This window comes from Drosophila pseudoobscura, chromosome 4, assembly GCF_009870125.1.
Source record: "Drosophila pseudoobscura strain MV-25-SWS-2005 chromosome 4, UCI_Dpse_MV25, whole genome shotgun sequence".
Classification (NCBI taxonomy): Eukaryota; Metazoa; Arthropoda; class Insecta; order Diptera; family Drosophilidae; genus Drosophila; species Drosophila pseudoobscura.
In genome coordinates, this window is record NC_046681.1 from 16378298 (window position 1) to 16397618 (window position 19321).

Consider the following 19321-nt stretch of genomic DNA (forward strand, 5'->3'; position numbering starts at 1 on the left):
GGGCAACGACCAACTGCCAAAACATAAAAAAAAAAGGAAAAAACTGTAGGCTGTCAGAGAAATCAAGTGAAATAAAAGTATTTAAAAACTTTATTAATGCGAAGCGCGATTTCGAGTGAAAAATTACAGATCAATTGATGGCGGAAGTGCACATAATTGGACAAATATTGAAAGCAGTTGATTTCGACGAGCCGCATCTATTCTGCACGTGGACCCTGCAGAGCGGTATGCTATGCCCCACAGAAACATACACAAATTCCTCCGACGATCAATAGACTTATTTGCATATCAATTAAAGGCAGCGCCTGGCGCTTGATTCAAGGCGAGGTACACGGACAAACACACGTCTCGTCGAACCGTTTGGAGAGCTGCTCCGACTTTGCGGCGCCCTTGGACATTCACCTGAGCTGCGCTGCCGTCCAGGGCTGGCCCACACTGCTGGTGGAGGTGCACGCAGTGAACGTGCTACAGCAGTCCTGGCCCGTTGGCTACGGCTTTGCCCACATTCCAGCCACTCCCGGTGCCCATCGGGTGGAGATTAACACCTGGAAGGTTGCGCCCAACGGCTGGTGGCAGAGCATTCGCGAGCGCTTCGGCGGCGGCGGAGCGTCTTTGAGCAAAACCGATCTGCTTTTCTCGGGCGTAGAGCGGTATATGGCCTCCATCCAGTTTTTGTGCGAGTTCTCCTAATATTTGAAATCTCTTTTAGCTATAAGCTGCAGACACGTAGCTCTGGAAAAGTCATCGCTGATCTCCATTTAATCTTTCGCAAGTTCGAGGAATACGGCGTGGAATTCCATTAGAAATGGAGAAGCTTCTTCTGCTGTCGGTCCTGTGTCTGATCACAGCACCCAGTACCCCAACCCACGCGATTAAGATTGGAATCTCCCACAACTACAACACCACGGCCGCACCCACACCCACTCCCCCAAGCACTACGGAACCAGGAACCTCGACCACGACCACACCTGTGCCGGTATCCTCGATGACCGATCTGGCTAGCTCTATGAGCCCCTTGCCAGAAGTGGCCACCAGCACTCCCAGCAACACTTTTCCACCACGACCCCAACAGAAGCCCAAGGCCACAGATGCACCAAAAACCACAACTCCTACGGAGGTTGCCCCTGCCGAAGCACAGCCCTTGAATGCCACTGAGACGCCCAAGATTTCCAAGAACTTTCCGGATGACTCGTTCTATTTTTGCTCTTGTGATCTGCGGTCGAAGATGTGCGATCTGAATTGCTGCTGTGATCGCGATTGTCCCACTGAGACCAGGCAGGTCTTTAGCTGCCTGAAGGTGACGGCTCCGCCGCAGCTGCTCTCAAGATTGGAGGACTTTCAGTATACCCACGGCCTGCCCACCTGCCAGATCAACGATGGATGGCTTTGTGTCTTTCGAAGCAAAACAAAGCCAGCCAAAATGAAGCCGAAGATCAAAAACTTTGACGCCTCGCAGTACAAGAAATGGCCAGACCCACTGGGAGCCTATGAGACGGAGCCCGCACTGCCGTCATCCTTGTCATCGCTGTACAAACTCGGACAGCCCTTGCAACTGTGGCACCCAGAGAGCAAGCAGTGGACCACCTTTGATCTTCCCGCGGCCTACGAGAGTTCCCAGTGCCACCTGAAGCAGATAATTCGACACTTGCAGCCGATGGTCAGCAATTGCCTGATGAGAGATCAGGCTCAATTGCAGGAGAGTGTGTGGGCGATTCTCAATCTGACTGCTAGCCATCGATTGCTGCCGAAGCCAAGAGACTTGGAGGAGCAGGAAGTGGACTCTCTGAATATACAAGTATGTCAGAAATTGGACAACGGAAGAGTGCTTTGCCCCGAGTCGGGAAACGACACCCAATGGGATATTCCCGTGGAGAGTCTGGAACTTCAACTGATCCACAACTTTACAAACATTCTGGAGGCTAAACTTTTGATCAGGGAAGCTCCTGCAGAAGAGGATGACACGGAACTCATTTGGATGCACTACGCAGTCACATTTTCCACTGTAAATGAATCGCTGGCGAAGCCCAGCTCGGGTCCACTGGGCTACCTAGCCGGCTCCCCCGTAATCCTATCGAGAATGCTGCCACAAAACACCAGCGAGGACCAGCAGCTCCTGAGTTACTTTCATGCCAGAAACGATGACCCGGACTACCATTGGCTGCCGCTCTTCTCCAGGAAGCCTCGCAGCGGAAACTGTCAACGGAAATTGGATGAAGAACAGGTCCTACGTTTCGGTGTGGATCTTGCCAAGCAATGTCTGCTGCATCAGGCAGCACCACTACTCCAAGAAAATGCCAATCACACCGAGTTCTGTCAGAGCCTCCAGGCCGAGATCTGGAAGAAGCTGCTGCCCCACAACTGCAGCAGCCTGGACGAGATGACCCAAGTCTTTGTGTCACAGCTGGGAAGACCGCACCCGGAAAGCTGGATCCCCATACAGCTCTATTTCGAGGAGAACGGCCAGGAAGTGCCACCCGTTCAGGGCTTCTACGATGAAGTGCAGCAGAGTCTGAGCTGCCGGAACATGTTCCTAAGCGTCGGCTACGAGTTCCATATGGCAGACGTGGCCTTGCTCGAGGGACGAGTGCCGCATCAGAATGTCCTGCAGTATGCCAGGATCGTCCTCGGGCAGAGACACGACCTGGAGTTCGATGGCAGCGAACAGCATGTGGAGCTGCCGCTGGGCGTCTCGGCCATGTTCTACAATCTAGAGAAGAATCGACCAAATGGCGCCGCAACTGTGATCGCCTATCACCTCGTAGTGCTTACGATGCTGCTTTTCTGGATGGCCCTCAAGGATATTCAAGGCAGATCTCTAGAGATGAAAGAATATTTAATTTAGATTAACATTTGTAAAACAAGAAAAGTAAAGGCTAAAACAAAATCCTTTAGAGTATATCCCGGCGGCACTTGCGCAACTGCTTGCGCAGCAGAATTGCATCCATTTCGGCCTGCTTCTGGCGCTCCTCCTCCTCCAGGGCGGCGCGTAGACTCTCAGCCTCGTTGTCGGCCTTCACAGAGATGTAATGCACCTGGGGCAGAAAGTCCAAGATGCCCTTGCGCACCAGGTACTGAAAGTTCATGGAAATAGTGTACTTGATCTCGGCGCCCACCACCGCGCTGAGCTCCGCCCAGTGGACGTACATCCAGTTCTCGTTGCGCAGATCCTTGATGCTGTTGTAGAGCGGAACGAAATCATCGATTTTCCCTATAAATACCCGGGCCACTTCCATGATCTCGGGTTTCTCGTTGAATATGACCAAGGATTCATTCAGCTCGCTGCGCAGCTCCTCCAGGTTGTTCCACACTTCCTCCAGTTCCACTTGGGCTATCGGATTGCCCAGCGTGGCCTCCTCGAGCTTGAGGAAGTTGGAGCAGGCGTACCACAGCTGCTTGTAGGGCTGGAAGCTGGCGATGATGCTCTGGAGGAAGTCCACGGAGAGTGGCTCCAGCTCGAACAACATCTGGCGATACTGCAGCGTCTGGCCGACCTTCTCGAGTTCCTTGATCAGCGCCCAGGTCTTCTTGATGTCCACCGATGTTTCCTGGGCGCGATTCGTATTGAAGACCAAGGAGAAGGCCTGGACTTCATCGTTGAGGGACTCCAGGCGCTCCTCAAACGCCTGGCACTCGCTGGCATGCTGCCGCAGGAACTCCTCAATATCGATCTTCTGCTCCTCCTTTAGGGTGGAGAGACGCACCATGATCTGGTGCGGCCAGGCGAACACGTTCCATTTCATGGCGAACTGGTGATCGCTCAAATTATAGAAGAAACTGTCCAGCAGATCGTACTCCAGCCACATGATCTGTATGTCTGCCCGCAGCTGGTCGACCACATCCGGCACAGTGGCTGCAAAGTCCCGAATGCTGTACAGATGCTCGATGCTGATGGGCCGCTCGGCAATCTTGTTGAACACCTCCAAACAGCGTTCCTGCAGCAGTTCATTCGTCTCGAACATGCGATCCACGTAGTACTCGAAAATGCGACGCACGACCTCGATGCGCTTTTTGATGAGGAACTGCTTCAGCGTGTCCACGTTGATGTAGAAAGGTCCAATGGTAATGAAGGCCGGCAGAATCACACGCAGCTCCTCCTTCAAACGCTTGTGCTCGAGTATGTCTCGCTTGACCTCCGAGGACGGCTTCTTGGCCGCCGCATAGCTCGCCATGTAGTGGTTGAGGTTCAGCAGATAGAAGTCTATGAATCTCTCGTACATCCGCGCGTAGGCCTTGAGGGGCAGCACGGCCTTGGCATAGCAGTGCCGCATCAGCTCGTTCTCAATCAGGAACTTGTCCTCAATCAGCTCCACAGTCAGGATGTACAAATTGGGGGCGAATTTAAGGAAGGTCATCACTGTAGCGTCGATCATCTTCACGCCAGAGGTTTTCTCCAGGCCCCTCTTGTAGATGTCCATCAGAGCGGGCTGGAATTCATCAGGATCGGTGGAGTAGAACACCTTACGATCCTCGTTGATGCCCAGGGTCATAGCGAATACGGGCTTGGGAAAGGGGAACTCCGTGTCAATGTAGTTGCTGGTCCACTTGAAGTTCGTCTTCAGCTGCAGGAACTGCAGGCAGGGATCGCACACAAAGTGCGAGAAGTTCATGAGCGAGGTCTCCAGCAGCACTTCCATGGAGTCTTGCATGCGAAATTTCACCTGCAATATGAATCTGGAGATCTTGCACATCAGGTACACGGTCCAGTCGTGCAGGGCAATGTCCAGATAGCCCTTGCCCAGCGCCCGTAGCACCACGGTAATGACTGAGGTGAGCTGCTGGGGCCAGTAGACCTTGAGATACGTGGCCACATTGTCGCTGTGCGCCTCCTGCGACTCCAGAAAGTCCGCTAGCGCCAGGGGCTTGCTGAAGTTGCAGATGAAGATGGACATTTTTTCGATATGCTGGCACTCGATGGCCACACCGGCCATGGCCTCGAAGCCGCCGATACAGTAAAAGAGACTTGCCTCCAGGTAGGCATAGCGCTTTTTCGACATGGTTATGCCAAGGGCCTGCACCTCAGCTCTCTCGCGGTCGGAGGTGTCGTTGTGAAAGTCACGGGGCAGAAAATCCTTGAGATTGATGTTGCGGAACTGCGGAAACTCCTTGGGCATCGTAATGATGAACTGCTCCAGCTCGTAGAGAGCCATCAGACGCTCAAAGACCAAATTGACCTCCGATCGTAGTCGTCGCTTACACTGCTCGGAGACCGTGGCCGCCTGAAGCACTGCCTCGATGGGCTTGAAGCTGTAGAAGGCCGTCGACTCGATGTCCTCGTGGAGCACGCAGTCGACAATAAGCTCCATCAGCATCAGCTGCTCGCCCTTGTAGCGCTCGTGAACGGCGGCCTTTAGGCGACTTATGTACTTGTGCGGATTCTCGGCCAGGAACATGAACTGCAGCTTGGGCACCTCATAGGTGCAGCAATCCTCCAGGGAGAGCAGTGTCCACATGTCCGTATCTTCGTTGTACGCCGAGACGGAAGCCAGAACCCACTGGCAGTTGAGCAAGCTGCGGTTGAATGGCAGATACGCCTTTGCCGGCAGCGGATAGTGTGCGTCTCCAACCACGCCCAGATCGAACCAGGCTTCCGGCGAATTGGTGTCATAGTTACTATCGTCAAAGTAGCTGAGGGGGAACTTGTGCGGAAAGGCAAACTCCGACATCACGTTGTACTGCTCCTCGGTAGGCTGCAGTACGTCGTCGGTGAGGCCCGCCAGCAAGAGCTCCTCGTTTAGATTGATCTTCTGATACTGCCGCCGACGACGATCCACCTCTACGTCCTTGGGCAGCTGTCGCTTGGGCACATACCGCGTCTGAATCACCTTCGGCAGAATGGTTGGCAAGGGAAAGCGGTGCGATTTTCCCATTTTGTCGACTAACGTGAGCCAGCGCTGTGCCTCCTCGATGGGATAGAAGACGGAGGTCAACTGGTCGCGTGGTATGTACAGCTCCTGGTAGTTCATCACCGCAGTGCCTGGTCGGGGCGGCATAATGCAGATCTGCTTGCCAACAGTTATTTCCCTATAGTTATCAGAGGCTCTTATGCTTATTGCCCCACTCTCGGAAGAGTCTGAATCAAAATTTCCATCCATATTTGTTCTGTTTTTCGCTGTCGAACTCCTATTTCTAAATATACATAAGTTTTAGTTATTTAGTTTTCAAATGGCATTTTCCAAAAAACTGTTATGATTGTTACCGATTGTAAATAATGCCACTAATATTCTCTACTCTTACAGCATAGACCGGTCAACCGATCGCCCTTCATCATTGTCAACATGTCACAGGCCACATTCAACACGTCAATCTTCAGCTCCATCATAGTGTAAAGTAAGTAAGCCATCGATATACCGAGAAACACCGCTGAAAAATATTTAATTCCAACACTATTTTCAGGATCGTGTGGCTAGTCCCTTAAAACACATCAAGGATTTCTTGCGTATCAACTGGCTAGCGGGAATCTTTGCTTATTGGGTCCTATCCTGTCCTCGGGACCTGTCGCCCTGTCTCGTCGGAGCAGTGCGCGATGGTGTACAGCTCCATAAAAGCCGTGGGGAGGACTTTTTCGCTAACTTCTATCCCTGGAACTATGGGCAATATCGAGGATGTGGACCTAGAAGACATTGAGAAACGAATAGAACTGGGTTACTTTGGTGAGTTTCCTTCTGAATATCGTTTTTTCAAATGCTAATCTTTGATTGTTCCTCACAGCTCAATATGCCGATCCGGCAGCCAACTACTCAGAGACGCATAGGGCAGTCGGACAGCACCTGTCTGGACTCCAATTTGAAGACGAACAGATCAGCTGGCGCAGAATCCAATTCGTACAAGAAAAGTTTGGAAGGACTACCCCAACAACCCATACACGCTCGCTGTGCGCACGCTTCATTATCTATCGCTTAGAAACCCTGCAGATTTTCAACTTATATCTTTTTTGTTATTGTTATATTGTTATAGTAGATAGCTGTAAGATTTTGATACTATCAATCTCCAAGATGTGTATTTACTATTATATGCAGTATGTACATACCATAAATATATACATATGTACATATAAGCTCATTGTTATAAATTAGCCTATTCTTATATGCGTAATTATATTACATATTTATAGAAAAACAAAAAGGCTAAATACATCCATGCTTACATAAATTTAAACGAAAATAAAAAATATTTAACTAAAAATATCAAACTTGAGGAGTATTGTTTGAGGGATAGTTAGGGGAAAACAAAACATATATGACTGGGGAAATAGTCCTTGATAAAGACTCCATCAGGTATTTTTTTTCGAGCCATGAAACACACTGATCGGAGTACAAAAAAAATATCCCTGATCCTTGAAGAGGATTGACCCTTGACAAGGACTTTATTAAGGGTCTATTATTAAGGAAGAAAATTACATTTTTTGCTGGTCAAGGATCCTTGATCCTTGATAAGGACTCAACCGAGTCAAGGATTTTCACCCGATCACAAAAAGCCATAGCACGCCCAGATTGGGGCACAAATCGGACAAAATTAAATAATAAAATCCTTCGTCCTTTATAAGGACTTCATTAAGTCAGGGGCATTTTTCCGATCACAGGAAGCCGTCGCACGCTCAGATCGACCCATAAATGGCGGAGAAAACTGATATTTTTGATCCTTGATATCCTTGGTCCTTGATAAGGACTCCATCAAATCAGGGACATTTTTCCGATCACAGGAAGCCGTCGCTCGCCCAGATCGGACCATAAATAGCAGAGAAAATGAATATTTTTGATCCTTGATATCCTTGGTCCTTGAAAAGGCATCCATCACATGAAGGACACTTTTCCGATCACAGGAAGCCGTCGCACGTCCCGATCGGGCCACAAATAAGGGAGAAAACAAGATATATATGTCTGGAGTACATATCCTTGATCCTTGGTCCTTGATAAGGACCTGAGAAAATCAGGGACATTTTGCCGATCACAGGAAGCCATCGCACGCCCAGATCGGACCATAAATAGCAAAGAAAATGAATATTTTTGATCCCGGATATCCTTGGTCCTTGAAAAGGACTTCGAAAAATCAGGGACATTTTTCCGATCACAGGAAGCCGTCGCACGCCCAAATCGGCCCACAAATACCGGAGAAAACGGCCAAAATCTGAATGGGATACCAGGCGAACAGAAATGAGCAGCAAGCAACTGCAGCAATTGCAAAAAAATTTCGCAGCATACTTTAGGGGGCCACAAATTTTAAAAAAATTCAGTTACCTTCTGCTGATTTATGTTCGCCTGGTATCCCATCCAGATTTTGGCCATTTGACGGGAGGTTTTTTCCCTTTGTACGGTGGCGCCCCCATCGGCAATTTCTTGAACTACATTTTAAAGACAGTTATAAGCCAATTTTGTTTTCTCCGCTCTTTATGGGCCGATTTGGGCGTGCGATGGCTTCCTGTGATCGGAAAAATGTCCCTGATTTTATGAAGTCCTTTGCAAGGACCAAGGATATCAAGGATCAAAAATATCAGTTTTCTCCGCCATTTATGGGTCGATCTGAGCGTGCGACGGCATCCTGATTTTATGGAGTCCTTATCAAGGATCAAGGACATTTTCTCCAATACAAAATATTTAGTTTTCTCCCCCATTTGTGAACCGATCTGGACGTGCCACGCCTTTTTGCAATCGAGATAGTTTCCCCGATACAGGATACAGCAAGGATGATTTTACAACAGTTTTATTAATTATAACTTAACTTAGTACAAATAAATAAACAAGTGGAAAACATTTATATCTACTATCTTAGTATATAGACGTGTATCCTTAAACCTAACAACAACGAGATCTTTCCAGAATCTAGAAGTCTGCGTAGCCCCTCCCTTGGTTGCCATAGTCAAAGTCCTGGTTGTCGATGACAAGGTAGAAGGATGACGAAGGCTCGGATTTTGCAAGGGGTGTGCTTTCGTCCTGCTGGGATACGATTCCGTCTGGCTGGGATACTTAGATAGGACTCCGTCTGGACTCGGTTTGTGGCAAAGCGTAGGGTACATACATAAGTCCTCTGTGAAGGAAGACATGTTTTAAAATATATCCAAAATTATATACTGATTAACTTACGCGTCTCAAAACTGAAGCGCAGCGTTTTATTCGGTGGCGAATGAATGGTGACCAATATTTAGCGAGGGCGTGAACCAACAATTCCGCCGTGGATCGCTGGTCCCTGGTCTGAGCCAATAACCTGGAGGGAATACAAAAATATGAGAACAACGAAATAAATAGTCAATGGAAAAGATGAATAGGGGAAACAAGGAAAACTTACCTAGTCATAGATAGGAATCCAGGATGTGGTAATCCGTGGTGCAGGTGGGAAGGCGATGTCAGTAATGAAAGGATATCAAGGATATTTTTTCTAGGCTTATATGTATATCCGGTTTTCTCCATTTCTCCATCCCGTGATCGGGAAGATCCTCGGAAAAGATTCAATAAGATAATTCGACACGCCTAATGGCGAGATCTCCGCCACTCGACAGGAAAACTATCCTTGATCCTTAATTTCCTCCTGATATCCTTGATCCGTGGATAGGACTCCAAGGCGTGCGATGGTTTCCTGTGATCGGAACATCCTTCTTTTCTCCGTTATTTGTGAGCCGATCTGGATTTTTGGAAAAAATCGTTTTCATGCCCATGAATAGTTGATATATACATATATTTTACATTTGTCTAGCGCCACAATTAGCCAGCGGCCACTTATGGAACGTTTATGAAATTCTACCCTACCCAGCACTGCTTGTTTGGTTTTTTCAGCACCTCAGTGTGCCGGCCTATTAAACCAAGACCCGGCAACCCAACCCTCTCTACGTCACACACCATGCCGCTTTTTTAGCTTGTATCGGGCACGCGATGTCTGCATTATTTTTGAACACTGGCGGCAATAACAATGCGATGGACGATTGTAAGTGGAATTTTAAATGTTGATGATTGTTTTTTAACTTTAAAACCAACAAAAACCTTTACAGCGGCTTCCAATCTAAGCACCAGCATGTGCGACGTGGAGGAGCAGGACTTATCTGCAGCGCTGTTGAATAACAACGTGAGTTTCAGCAGCACAATGGTGACATCAAGCGCGGATTTGTCGTTCAGTTTAACCGAGGCGGAGATATGCAAACTGAAAAAAAAATTTGATGCTAGCACCATGCCCAATGAGGACATGGATGTGTCCATTAACGTGGAGGAGATCAGCGTGCCGGAGGAAAGCAGCATTCAAGAGAAGAGCATCATGCATAAGGAGATCAGCGTGCAAGAGAGCAGCATTCAAGAGAAGAGCAGCGTGCAGGAGGAAACCACGCTGGAAGAAGACACAAGTATGCAGGAGACCACACTAAATGAAGAATCCACTTTAGAGGAGAGTGAATCCGTCATAAACCTCGAAGACACTATAGACGAACCTGAAATTCAGTCGATTGTGCCGGAAAGCAATCAATTGATTGTGTTGGACGTTAACAAGCCGGTTGTAGCCAACGAAAACGAGCCGTTTGTGACAGAAAAAGCTACAGAGATTGTGGCAGCGGAAGCTGAAGAGATTGCTCCACTGGAGTATTTCAAGAATAAACTTATAGAGGTAGGGCGGCGTTGCTGGAAATCTTCAGCCGCGGCTCAGCATTACACTAAAGGCTGCTATTGGTCGCCCGATGGCACCTGCCTGCTTGTTCCCATCCATTTGGATGGAATGCATGTCATGGAACTGCCCCCGGACCTGTACACCGCCACAACAGTGGCGCAGGAGCGCGGCCTCACTAATCTTGTGCCTGCAGTGCACGTGCCCGAAGGTGGCACTGTCTATGACTGCGTGTGGTATCCGCATATGAATAGCCAGGAACCAGATAGCTGTTTGTGAGTACATCGATTCCTTCTACAAGGCAATATAATGAATATTTACCTCCTTTAGCTGGCTTGCCACACGGCAACACGAACCCATTCACATGTGGGATGCCTTCGATGGGAAGCTGCGCTGCAGTTACAGTGGCTATGATGCCGTGGACGAAGTAATGGCCGCCATATCCTTGGCTTTCTCCCACGATGGCCAGCAGATCTATGCGGGCTATAAGCGATGCATTAAAATCTTCGACACAAGCCGTCCTGGCCGCCTCTGTGACGATTATCCAGTAAAGTTTGCCATCTCATGCATTGCGCAGACTACGGAGCACCACAACACCTTGACTTGCGGCAACTGGCATGGCTATATCCAACACTTTGACCTCCGTTGCAGCCCCAAGCAGGGACCGCTCTTTACGCTGGGTGGCCACAAGGGAGGGATTACCCAACTAAAGTACGCCGAAGGTTCTGCAGGATGGCAGCTGTTCAGTGGCGCTCGAAAATGCCAAAAGCTGCTGCAGTGGGACATGAGGAACTACAAGAAGCCCTTGGAAGAGTACCAGCGCAATGTGGAGACCAATCAGCGCATACAATTCGATCTGACGCCGGACCTGGGATGGCTGGCCAGCGGCGATACGCAGGGTGCTCTGAACGTCTGGGATATGAACGGCGATGGCGAAGTATCTGCTCTTCCACTCCACAACGACTGCTGCAATGGAGCTAGTTTCCACCCGACGCTTCCAATCTTGGCCTCTAGCTCCGGGCAATATCATTTCATTGGCAGCGATGGTCGTGTCAATGACAGCGTTCTGGATTGCACAGGAGCAGTGGAGCAAGAGCAGTCGAAGGAGAAGCCACAAGAAGTGATCTATGAGAATGCCGTGGTGATGTGGTGGTGCGGCCAAGGTCTGTGATTGGTCAGTGCCCCAGAATGTTTTTAATAAGTTGAGCTAATATTTAAAAAAGCCGTCTTTATTCTTGAATCCACTTGGAAATACTAAATGCGTGAGCTCATACCTCTGTGTTTCCACCTGCGAAGTAAATCCATCGATTAGGGTCTCTCAAACTCAACAGGAACAATAACTCACCCTAGAACCGCTTGAGGAACTCCTCGGCGCATGTTCGAGCCCTGGCGTTCACTGCCAGTTTCATTTCGCTGATTTCCTTGTCGATCTCCTCCATGAAACTAATCACAAAGTCCACCAGTTTGTGCTTGTACATCTGCTCCGTGTGACAGTTAGTGATGAGGAAGCTAATGTCATAGCCCTCGATGGGCTTCCGGCGCAATATGGCGAAGGATTCGGCGCGGCGCATCATAAACCTCGTGAACTTGTGACACAGTATCTTCTCGATTTCGTCCGCCTGCTTCACGGCAATGCTCACCCGCACCGAGTTGATCGACGGCTCAATCAGAACCTTCTCCCGCTCGTTGCGGGACACCACAATGGGCGTGAGCACCAGCTCTTTGCTGGAGCATATCTCCACCTCCGGCTTGTTGTGACGCTCCACCACTTGGGAGGGGAAATCTTGCAGGCACATGGCGGCGGTGAGCGAGTGCCGCACGGCGGTAAGATAGGGTTTCAATGTGGCGGCCATTGTGTATGCTTATTGTTGCTAAATCGTTTGTTTAATTCACTTTTTACTTAATTTTCTGCGATTTGTTGTGAATCATAAAAGGTGTGACCGCGGACTGATAAAATATGGTCCGAAACTCATAAAGATACCGAAACATACAGCCTCATTAAAAAAATATACCGTAAATATACTGACGAGTTCAAGTTCTGTTTTACATATTCCTCGTTTTTGATCTTCCGTCGAATATTCCCAGCTATATAGCACATTTAGCCATGCCCACATAATTTTATCCGATTAGTGAATCAATTATCTACTTAACTGGCTTATTTTCAATACTTGCTTTTACTGCATTTTGCGTAAAAAAGGTTTTAGCGAAAAAGGTCAAACAAATGAAACGTAATAAAACGTAAGAGAAAAATCGTTCCAATTGCTCAAATTCTTTATTCCGTTGAATAATGCTGCCTAACTAAAACCCTTAGTTCTGCCCACATAATTTTATCCGATTAATGAATCAATTTTCTACCTGATTGGCTACTTTTAAGTACTCTCTTTTTTTGTAAAATGTAGAAAACAAGGTTTATAAAAAAGGCCAACAAAAAAACAGTGGCAACGTAAGTGAGTATTTAATGCGCCGTAAGTGAGTTTGGGCACAGGTATACCCTATTTGGATAATATAATATAAAGAAACTGTTTTAAAACGTTATTAATATAGAAATGATCTCAGATTGTTGTGTTTTGGACATATTCATGCATATGATTAGGGTTTTGTAAATATATCTCGATCCCGACAGCCATTCTTGGTTTCTGTAATAAGACCAAAACCTTCAAAATATCTTTGAAATACATTTAAAACAGAAACTGACTAGTTTTGGCCTCTATTGGTGCATTAGATGACAAAAATTCTCTCAGTTCTATAATATCCATTTTCCAGGGTATGCTAAATGTTGCTCAATCCGCGCAATGTTGCTCGATTTCACGGCACATGAGTCTGGCCCATACAAATTGAATGTTGCCAGCAGCATAACACGTAAGAAAACGTAAAGGACATTGTTGAGCTAAAAAGGACATTGCATACAGCAAATACTGGTGTGACCGTTCGATTAGAAAACCGTGCAGCTGCTATCGATATGAATGTGTAGAATTACCGCGCTGCCCGCTCAAAATTGAAATTTGAAATAATCAAAGTTAATTAAAGTTCCACACCGAAATATTTCTGAACATTGAGAAAACGCATTTTCTACCAATTATAAATATTTCATTTATTTGTATTATGCACTTTTATTATACATTCATTTATAAGTATTTTGCTTGCTTATCGTCCATTTATTTAGTTGCTTATGTAAACTTAATGTTAAGTTATGCGTGAAACTATAAAAACCATTTTCGCAAGCTGTCGTATTTCTGTTTTTATGTGTACTATTTAGAGAACATTGATTTGAAAAATGTAACCTTCGTTTCGTTCATTTCTTTGCTTGGTTTCTCATACAAAAATTTTGTTCGGTTGATTATTGGAGTTGATTACACATTTATATTAGTAATATATCATAAATTGAGTAAATATCGATCGAAGCATTTTTATCAATTGTATTGATGCACTTGCAATGTGGGTTTCGTGTTTCAAGATTCCTTAGATTTTCTTTTGAATATGTCTGGAAAGTTTTCTCGTGTCTGGGTTGCTGTTGGGGCTCTGTGCGTATAGTTGTCTTGCATTTATAATATATATAATATATATTCAGTTATAGTAGCCGTAGTATTACACATTTATAACCGTATGAGAGAGATATTCAAATTTAAGCTAAATTCAGCGCCCTTTCTTGTGCAAAACAAAGTTTGGGGAAAATATTCGCAGCATCTGCAAACAAAATTTGCCTAAATTTTCCATTTCCGTTTGTATTATAATCCCCCCATAAATTTCGCTTAACCCATGCTCCGGCCAAAAACCTGCGCCATTCTTTCTCTTAATATAACTCGACGTTAGACAAAATATGCTTTTTCATATCATTCCACATATAATTATTTATATATTTTACTTTAATTTTACTTTATGTTAATGCCTAAATTGTGTTTATATTGTTTATGTTGTCTGTAAATGAAACAAAAATGCAGTGTTTTGTTTTACTTTGTATTTGATTTCTTTTTTTATTTAGTTTTTATAAGCATTTCTTATGTATTTTTTTCTGTTTGACATTTATTTTATAGATAGAAAATGCGAAACTTATATAAATCTATAATTGTTAGTGTCGAACTGTCTCCAACTTTTGTTTTCCTTTTTTTCTCTTTTTTTGTGTTTTTTTTTTGCATATGTTAATAAATAAAAAATTACTTCAAATTATACACGTATTCAAAATATGTATATTTATTTATTTAAATGATAGATCTTGTGAATATTGGATTTCTGGCAAATAGCAGTACAACAAATGTTTCGAGGCAAAATGAGTGATTTTTCTGTATGGCTGTTGTGTTTTTGCAATTGCAAATTATTTCAAAATACATTTCTTGCGAATTTCTCGTTCAATTTTTGCTCTGAAGGAGTTTAAAAAATTGCTGTTGGGGGAACACGCTCGCATCGTGCATCAAAGGGAAGCCAAAAATTATGGGGAACAGGATGAAAAATTAACGCAGCAGGTATGGTCGCCTTTTCTACCCCTAATATGATTTTGAACGAAGTCCGATTTGAAGTCAGGAATTTGAAGACTTTCTTCTGCACAAAGGAAATCCAAAAACTTTGAAGGAATCATACAGGGAGCCCCCTTTGAGCCACTGCATAATCAGTTTGCCCAGCAGCAATACAAGAGCTTTGAAAGTTTTTAAAATTGTTGAACAGAATTAAAAATCAAATGGAACAAACGCAAAACGAGAAATTCGAAATGAAGCAAACGTATTTTGAAAAGGTTATGTTCTTTTCTTATAGATTTGTTTAAGTTGATTTTGCATCGTTTTTGCCGTTGCTATATAGTATATCTGGTTTGCCTTGATTTGTGTTTTTTTGTTTGTTTTTTTTTTTGTTTTGTTGAAAAGTTTTGTGAATAAATGTTGCTGGTTGTTGTTGCAATATCTTTTTGGGCCTCATCTCGCTCAGCGGAATCTTGAGATATTCGATATGCCCTGCTCGTCTTTCTATGTCGTTTATAATACTTGAAATTTTCTTGAAGCAAATTTGTTGCTGCCTTTGTATTGGTTTTCGTGTTTGCTTAAATACGTGTTGTTGGTGTATGTAGTGTTTCCTTTTTTTTTTGTTTTTTTTTTGTTTTTGCTGCAGTAAGTAATGACGGTCTACGCTCTGTGGAGGGCACAGCCCATCTAACCCGACGAGGCGATGGCATTCTGCTGACCATCCATATCCTGGGTCTGGGCCTTATTCTGGCGCACGAGCTCGGCACGGCGCTCCTGCAAATAACATAAGGAAAGGATATAATTAGTTGGGTTTGGATCTTGCAGAGATTCTTATCTTGAGATCTACTGCTACTCAAATGATAAGGCATATGCGGGGTTGCTTTTGTTGATGGGAAAAGAGGGGGAACAAACGTACAAGTTTTTGCACTTTCTCAATTTTCTTTTGTATCTCCTTTTCGCGGTTCTGCTCGGCGGCAAACAATTTGTTTTCATATATGCGCGCCTTCTCCTCTAGCTTTTGTGTTTCCAATTGATCTTGGTGTGATTTAATCTCGGCAATTTTGACAGTGTTCTATATGAGAGGATATAAGAGAAATGAAAACAAAAATTATATATACACATGATCCGAAACACAAACACATATACACATTTACAGTACACAGATATTCAGACGAAAAAAAAGATTTGGTGGAAGTCTGGTGATATTTTTGGTTACTTGGGTGAAAGTAATGGGTTTAAGACAATGGAAAAGCAGTCCCATTCAGCTATGACTGATGATATGAAATTTAGCTAGCAAAGATTCTGAATTGTTTAGAGAACTTTTTCATTGAACGTAGTTAGTGGTTAGCCTTTAGTCCTAATGGTTTAAGCAGCAGAAGTGGTCAACTTCCTTTTCCCTAATGCATTATAGATGAATAAGAACTAAATACTGGTATGTTTATCGTACAAATACATGAAATGCATCAAATGGTTATTAAGAGAGAGTTTAGATTATGCAATTTCCATAGACAATGATAAGCTCTTGTTCCAATATAGAATCTGATTGAGATTTTACATAGATGTCAATTGAATATTCGGCAATTTCGCTTGTACAAATGTACTACTTCTATCTTCTAAGTCAAGCAACTACAAACAGATCAATGGAACTAGATGTTGAGGTCTAATCATCTACATAAGAGGAGCTCTCTTCCAAGCCATGCTGTCCGACGTATGCACACACTCACATGCTCCTTGAGGCGATTGAGCATCTTCTTTATGTTCTCATCGCGCAAGGTCTGAGCGATCTTAAGCTTCTCTTCGATGGCCTTTTGCTCATTGGCCTTCTGCTGCTCCAAGGTCTCGCGCGTTTTTTCGATCTCCTGAGCGTGAATCTGTTTGAAGAGAGTTTATATGAGCTCCAGAATTGCATGGAAGGCATCTCTCGAAGTCAAACCTTTAGCTTCTCCTTCATGTCACTGATGATTGCCTCGCGCTTCTCCACGTGCTGCTCCATCTTGGACTCCAACTGCTCCTTGGTCTGAGTGATGAACTCGTTGGTGATCTCATCCTTCTTACGGGTGGCCTCATCCACCTTGGCCAACTTGGTCGAGATATCAGCCATCTTCTTGGCCTCCAGAGACTGCGAAAGGCAAACAAATTCGTTTTGTTAAGGCAACGATTCCGTGAGGGATAAGCGAAATGGGGGACGGACTACTCTACTCTACTTACAATGCGACGCTCTTCGGCTGCCTTGAGCTTCTGCTCAATCTCCTCCACGCTGACGTTCTTGCCGGGGGTGACCGGACGCTTGGGCACGGCCACATTGGGTGCCGGTTCGGCCAGAATGACCTCATAGCTCAGTCCGCCGCGGGACTTCTCCTGGCAGCGAATCTCAGTGGCTGTGGACGAGAGAGAAGCGGGAGATGGAGGGCCGTTAAAGAAATTCAATATTTGTGCACGGGGGGGGTGCTATAAATATAAAGTTGTGGTCGGTCGGTCGGAGGGTGAAGTCCAGTTCACCCTTAAGCCACCCTCTGCAGCTCGTATGACATCATTTTTGCACTGCCACCCCATCCCCCTCCCCCTACCCCTCTTACTTGTGCGTCTTTTGTGTACTTTTCGCATTTAAGGTCGAAAAGCCGTGACCAAAAACCAAAAAAGTGCAGGAATACGACATTGGGTAGGGAGCCAAAAGTTGGGTTGTCGTTGTCGTTGTCAGATTCGCAACTAAAGCTATAGATAGATAGATTTTAAATAGTGGATCATATCTCTAAGAACCAAGCTTTCGTACAAACAGAAGGCCGGACCTCTATCGAAGTAACTTGGGGTCCGATATACCCCTGCTCTTTGCTCGATTGAAGTGGCAGAGCACTCGCTCAGAGTTAAGCGCATTCTGGGAAAAGTCTCTTCTCCACCCCAATATCCATTAACTTTTGTTTTTGGATCTCTGGCTTTGCATATTTGCATTCACAGTTGGGGCACCGCACTTTTTAAGCGCATTTTGATTAATGGCCGAGCCTCGCTGCACTCTCCGATGCCCATGCAACACCGCACACGTGCAAAATATCCACTGCCTCTGCCTCTGCCACTGCCACTGCCACTGCCTCCAGGACATATTCGCACTTTTTCCGAGAGCAAACCATAATTCATGTAAGCGCCGCCAAACAAAACGAGAAACGAGAAATCCGGCAAAGTCGTTCGCTGACAATGACGGGCAGAATGGTGCCACACACATGCGCACACGGACACACGGACACGCACACGCACACACACACACACGCGGAGCAGCAGTGCGAGCAGTGCAGCGCATGAAAACGGCAAAGAAAACCGAATAAAATGCGAATTTTCACACGGAACAATTATTAAAATTAAATGCACTGGAAAATGCACTTTGCCCAGCAGCGGCAAGTGTGAAAATGTTATTATTCAGCAGTTTGGGAGTTTTCGTTTCAAGGGTTCTTTAAAGATTGTTTTTAAAGTAAATCGAATTAGGAATGGGGCGTTTTTCAGGAACTAATTACATTTCGTAGAACTGAAAGTGCCATTTCCAATCCCCTCTTAATCTAGAATCATTCCATAGCTCCTTCATAAATATATCTCAAGCCTAAACAACATTGGAGTATCGCAATCCCAAGACGGAACCTGAGAACAAATCACAAACAATGCGCAAATCAGCAAAATACACTGGGAAACCCAACGCCCTGACATCGGGGACGGGGCTTTTGTTTAACCAGAGGGCAGACGAGTCCGAGGGCAAGACTATCAAATGAAGTGGAAAATTATTTGTCAAAACAAAAATATATACGTTTCCCCCACAATAAATGGACGAAGCGCTCCCCCTCTAGTGTACCTACCCCAAAATATACCATCTACTTGGAGAAAAGGGACAGCGGACTGCTGCGTAGGTGTCCGGATGATTTCTGTTGACACATAATTTGCCATTATTCGAGTAGGTGTCCGTCCGTCCGGTTAGACCTACCATTTGTCCGACTGTCAATCATGACACTCGCTTTTGGGGTCGCTTTCAGCATTAAGCTTTCAGCTTTCGCTTTCCCTCCCAATGCCCCCGTGTGCGTGCCCACTGGCTCTGAGTAATGATGTCTTGGACCAGGTCAAGTGTTGAAGTCTATTAGGCTGACAGATTTGATGGGCCTCCTCCGCCCACACAAACCACAGAAGGGGGGAGGGAGGGGCAACAGCGCAAAGCCATCTTCATTTAACTTTCAGATTCAGGATTCCGTAACCCTTTTAAAACCATTCTCTTCGCCCTGACCAGAGCCATTTGGCTCGGAAATCTGCCAAAGCAATTTACCAAAGTGGCT

At 45.6% G+C, this 19321-nt stretch overlaps 7 protein-coding genes and 1 long non-coding RNA gene across 16 annotated transcripts in view; 4 read left to right on the forward strand and 4 right to left on the reverse strand.

Moving 5' to 3' along the window:
• LOC26532266 (uncharacterized) overlaps positions 1 to 6957 on the forward strand; it is a 56244-nt gene extending 49287 nt beyond the window's left edge. The window contains exons 3-5 of the long non-coding RNA XR_001450854.2: positions 6237 to 6327; positions 6394 to 6650; positions 6709 to 6957. This is a non-coding gene — a long non-coding RNA (uncharacterized lncRNA). The remainder of the gene's footprint in view (positions 1 to 6236; positions 6328 to 6393; positions 6651 to 6708) is intronic.
• Positions 40 to 848, forward strand: B9d2 (B9 domain-containing protein 2). Its single transcript, XM_015179748.2, has 3 exons — positions 40 to 225; positions 299 to 650; positions 710 to 848. The coding sequence occupies exons 1-3, from the start codon at positions 138 to 140 to the stop codon at positions 801 to 803; spliced, it is 534 nt and encodes a 177-aa protein (XP_015035234.1). The 5' UTR covers positions 40 to 137; the 3' UTR covers positions 804 to 848.
• Positions 775 to 2884, forward strand: tctn (tectonic). The gene has a single exon (XM_015179749.2). The coding sequence runs from the start codon at positions 806 to 808 to the stop codon at positions 2840 to 2842; it is 2037 nt and encodes a 678-aa protein (XP_015035235.2). The 5' UTR covers positions 775 to 805; the 3' UTR covers positions 2843 to 2884.
• On the reverse strand, positions 2815 to 6184 carry sac (sterile affecting ciliogenesis). Its single transcript, XM_002132169.3, has one exon. It carries the CDS (start codon positions 6090 to 6092, stop codon positions 2889 to 2891), a length of 3204 nt encoding a protein of 1067 aa, XP_002132205.1. The 5' UTR covers positions 6093 to 6184; the 3' UTR covers positions 2815 to 2888.
• A 1772-nt stretch (positions 6958 to 8729) lies between the features above and the next one.
• Positions 8730 to 9614, reverse strand: LOC26534383 (uncharacterized). Of its 2 annotated transcripts, XM_033379992.1 has the most exons (4): positions 9377 to 9614; positions 9280 to 9346; positions 9078 to 9198; positions 8730 to 9021 (listed from the first exon to the last, which is right to left on the reverse strand). In XM_033379992.1, exons 1-4 carry the CDS (start codon positions 9399 to 9401, stop codon positions 8854 to 8856), a joined length of 381 nt encoding a protein of 126 aa, XP_033235883.1. In that variant the 5' UTR covers positions 9402 to 9614; the 3' UTR covers positions 8730 to 8853. The 2 variants fall into 2 exon arrangements, with proteins under 2 accessions (XP_033235883.1, XP_033235882.1); XM_033379991.1 differs by having other exon boundaries at positions 9280 to 9614.
• Positions 9615 to 9777: 163 nt separating this feature from the next.
• On the forward strand, positions 9778 to 11797 carry WDR79 (WD repeat domain 79). 2 transcript variants are annotated; one of them, XM_001357139.4, is made up of 3 exons: positions 9778 to 9912; positions 9977 to 10850; positions 10906 to 11797. In XM_001357139.4, the coding sequence occupies exons 1-3, from the start codon at positions 9861 to 9863 to the stop codon at positions 11744 to 11746; spliced, it is 1767 nt and encodes a 588-aa protein (XP_001357175.4). In that variant the 5' UTR covers positions 9778 to 9860; the 3' UTR covers positions 11747 to 11797. The 2 variants fall into 2 exon arrangements, with proteins under 2 accessions (XP_001357175.4, XP_033235880.1); XM_033379989.1 differs by having other exon boundaries at positions 9819 to 10850.
• On the reverse strand, positions 11784 to 12538 carry Arpc4 (Actin-related protein 2/3 complex, subunit 4). The gene is made up of 2 exons (XM_001357140.4): positions 11921 to 12538; positions 11784 to 11863 (listed from the first exon to the last, which is right to left on the reverse strand). The coding sequence occupies exon 1, from the start codon at positions 12426 to 12428 to the stop codon at positions 11922 to 11924; it is 507 nt and encodes a 168-aa protein (XP_001357176.1). The 5' UTR covers positions 12429 to 12538; the 3' UTR covers positions 11784 to 11863; position 11921.
• A 2987-nt stretch (positions 12539 to 15525) lies between these two features.
• The window catches only part of stai (stathmin), an 80824-nt gene continuing 77028 nt past the window's right edge, over positions 15526 to 19321 (reverse strand). For 5 of the 7 annotated variants that reach the window (XM_033381114.1, XM_015179752.2, XM_001357141.4 and 2 more), the window contains 5 exons: positions 17229 to 17398; positions 16954 to 17139; positions 16745 to 16891; positions 15937 to 16092; positions 15526 to 15794 (listed from right to left, as the gene is read on the reverse strand). In XM_033381114.1, the coding sequence (XP_033237005.1) occupies positions 15708 to 15794; positions 15937 to 16092; positions 16745 to 16891; positions 16954 to 17139; positions 17229 to 17398 (746 nt within the window). In that variant the 3' untranslated portion in view covers positions 15526 to 15707. The remainder of the gene's footprint in view (positions 15795 to 15936; positions 16093 to 16744; positions 16892 to 16953; positions 17140 to 17228; positions 17399 to 19321) is intronic. The other 2 variants (XM_015179754.2, XM_015179753.2) reach the window with 1 other exon arrangement.

Excerpts from the sequence above, each read along its gene's own strand:
- B9d2 (XM_015179748.2), top strand. The coding sequence starts at position 138 with ATGGCGGAAGTGCACATAATTGGACAAATATTGAAAGCAGTTGATTTC. Across the intron at positions 226-298 it reads CACGTGGACCCTGCAGAGCG|GCAGCGCCTGGCGCTTGATT; the intron begins GTATGCTATGCC and ends TATCAATTAAAG. Across the intron at positions 651-709 it reads CTTTTCTCGGGCGTAGAGCG|CTATAAGCTGCAGACACGTA; the intron begins GTATATGGCCTC and ends AATCTCTTTTAG.
- tctn (XM_015179749.2), top strand. The coding sequence starts at position 806 with ATGGAGAAGCTTCTTCTGCTGTCGGTCCTGTGTCTGATCACAGCACCC.
- Arpc4 (XM_001357140.4), bottom strand. The coding sequence starts at position 12,428 with ATGGCCGCCACATTGAAACCCTATCTTACCGCCGTGCGGCACTCGCTC.
- sac (XM_002132169.3), bottom strand. The coding sequence starts at position 6,092 with ATGGATGGAAATTTTGATTCAGACTCTTCCGAGAGTGGGGCAATAAGC.
- WDR79 (XM_033379989.1), top strand. The coding sequence starts at position 9,898 with ATGCGATGGACGATTGTAAGTGGAATTTTAAATGTTGATGATTGTTTT. Across the intron at positions 10,851-10,905 it reads CAGGAACCAGATAGCTGTTT|CTGGCTTGCCACACGGCAAC; the intron begins GTGAGTACATCG and ends TACCTCCTTTAG.
- LOC26534383 (XM_033379991.1), bottom strand. The coding sequence starts at position 9,401 with ATGGAGAAAACCGGATATACATATAAGCCTAGAAAAAATATCCTTGAT. Across the intron at positions 9,199-9,279 it reads GGATTCCTATCTATGACTAG|GTTATTGGCTCAGACCAGGG; the intron begins GTAAGTTTTCCT and ends TATTCCCTCCAG. Across the intron at positions 9,022-9,077 it reads GCGCTTCAGTTTTGAGACGC|AGGACTTATGTATGTACCCT; the intron begins GTAAGTTAATCA and ends CTTCCTTCACAG.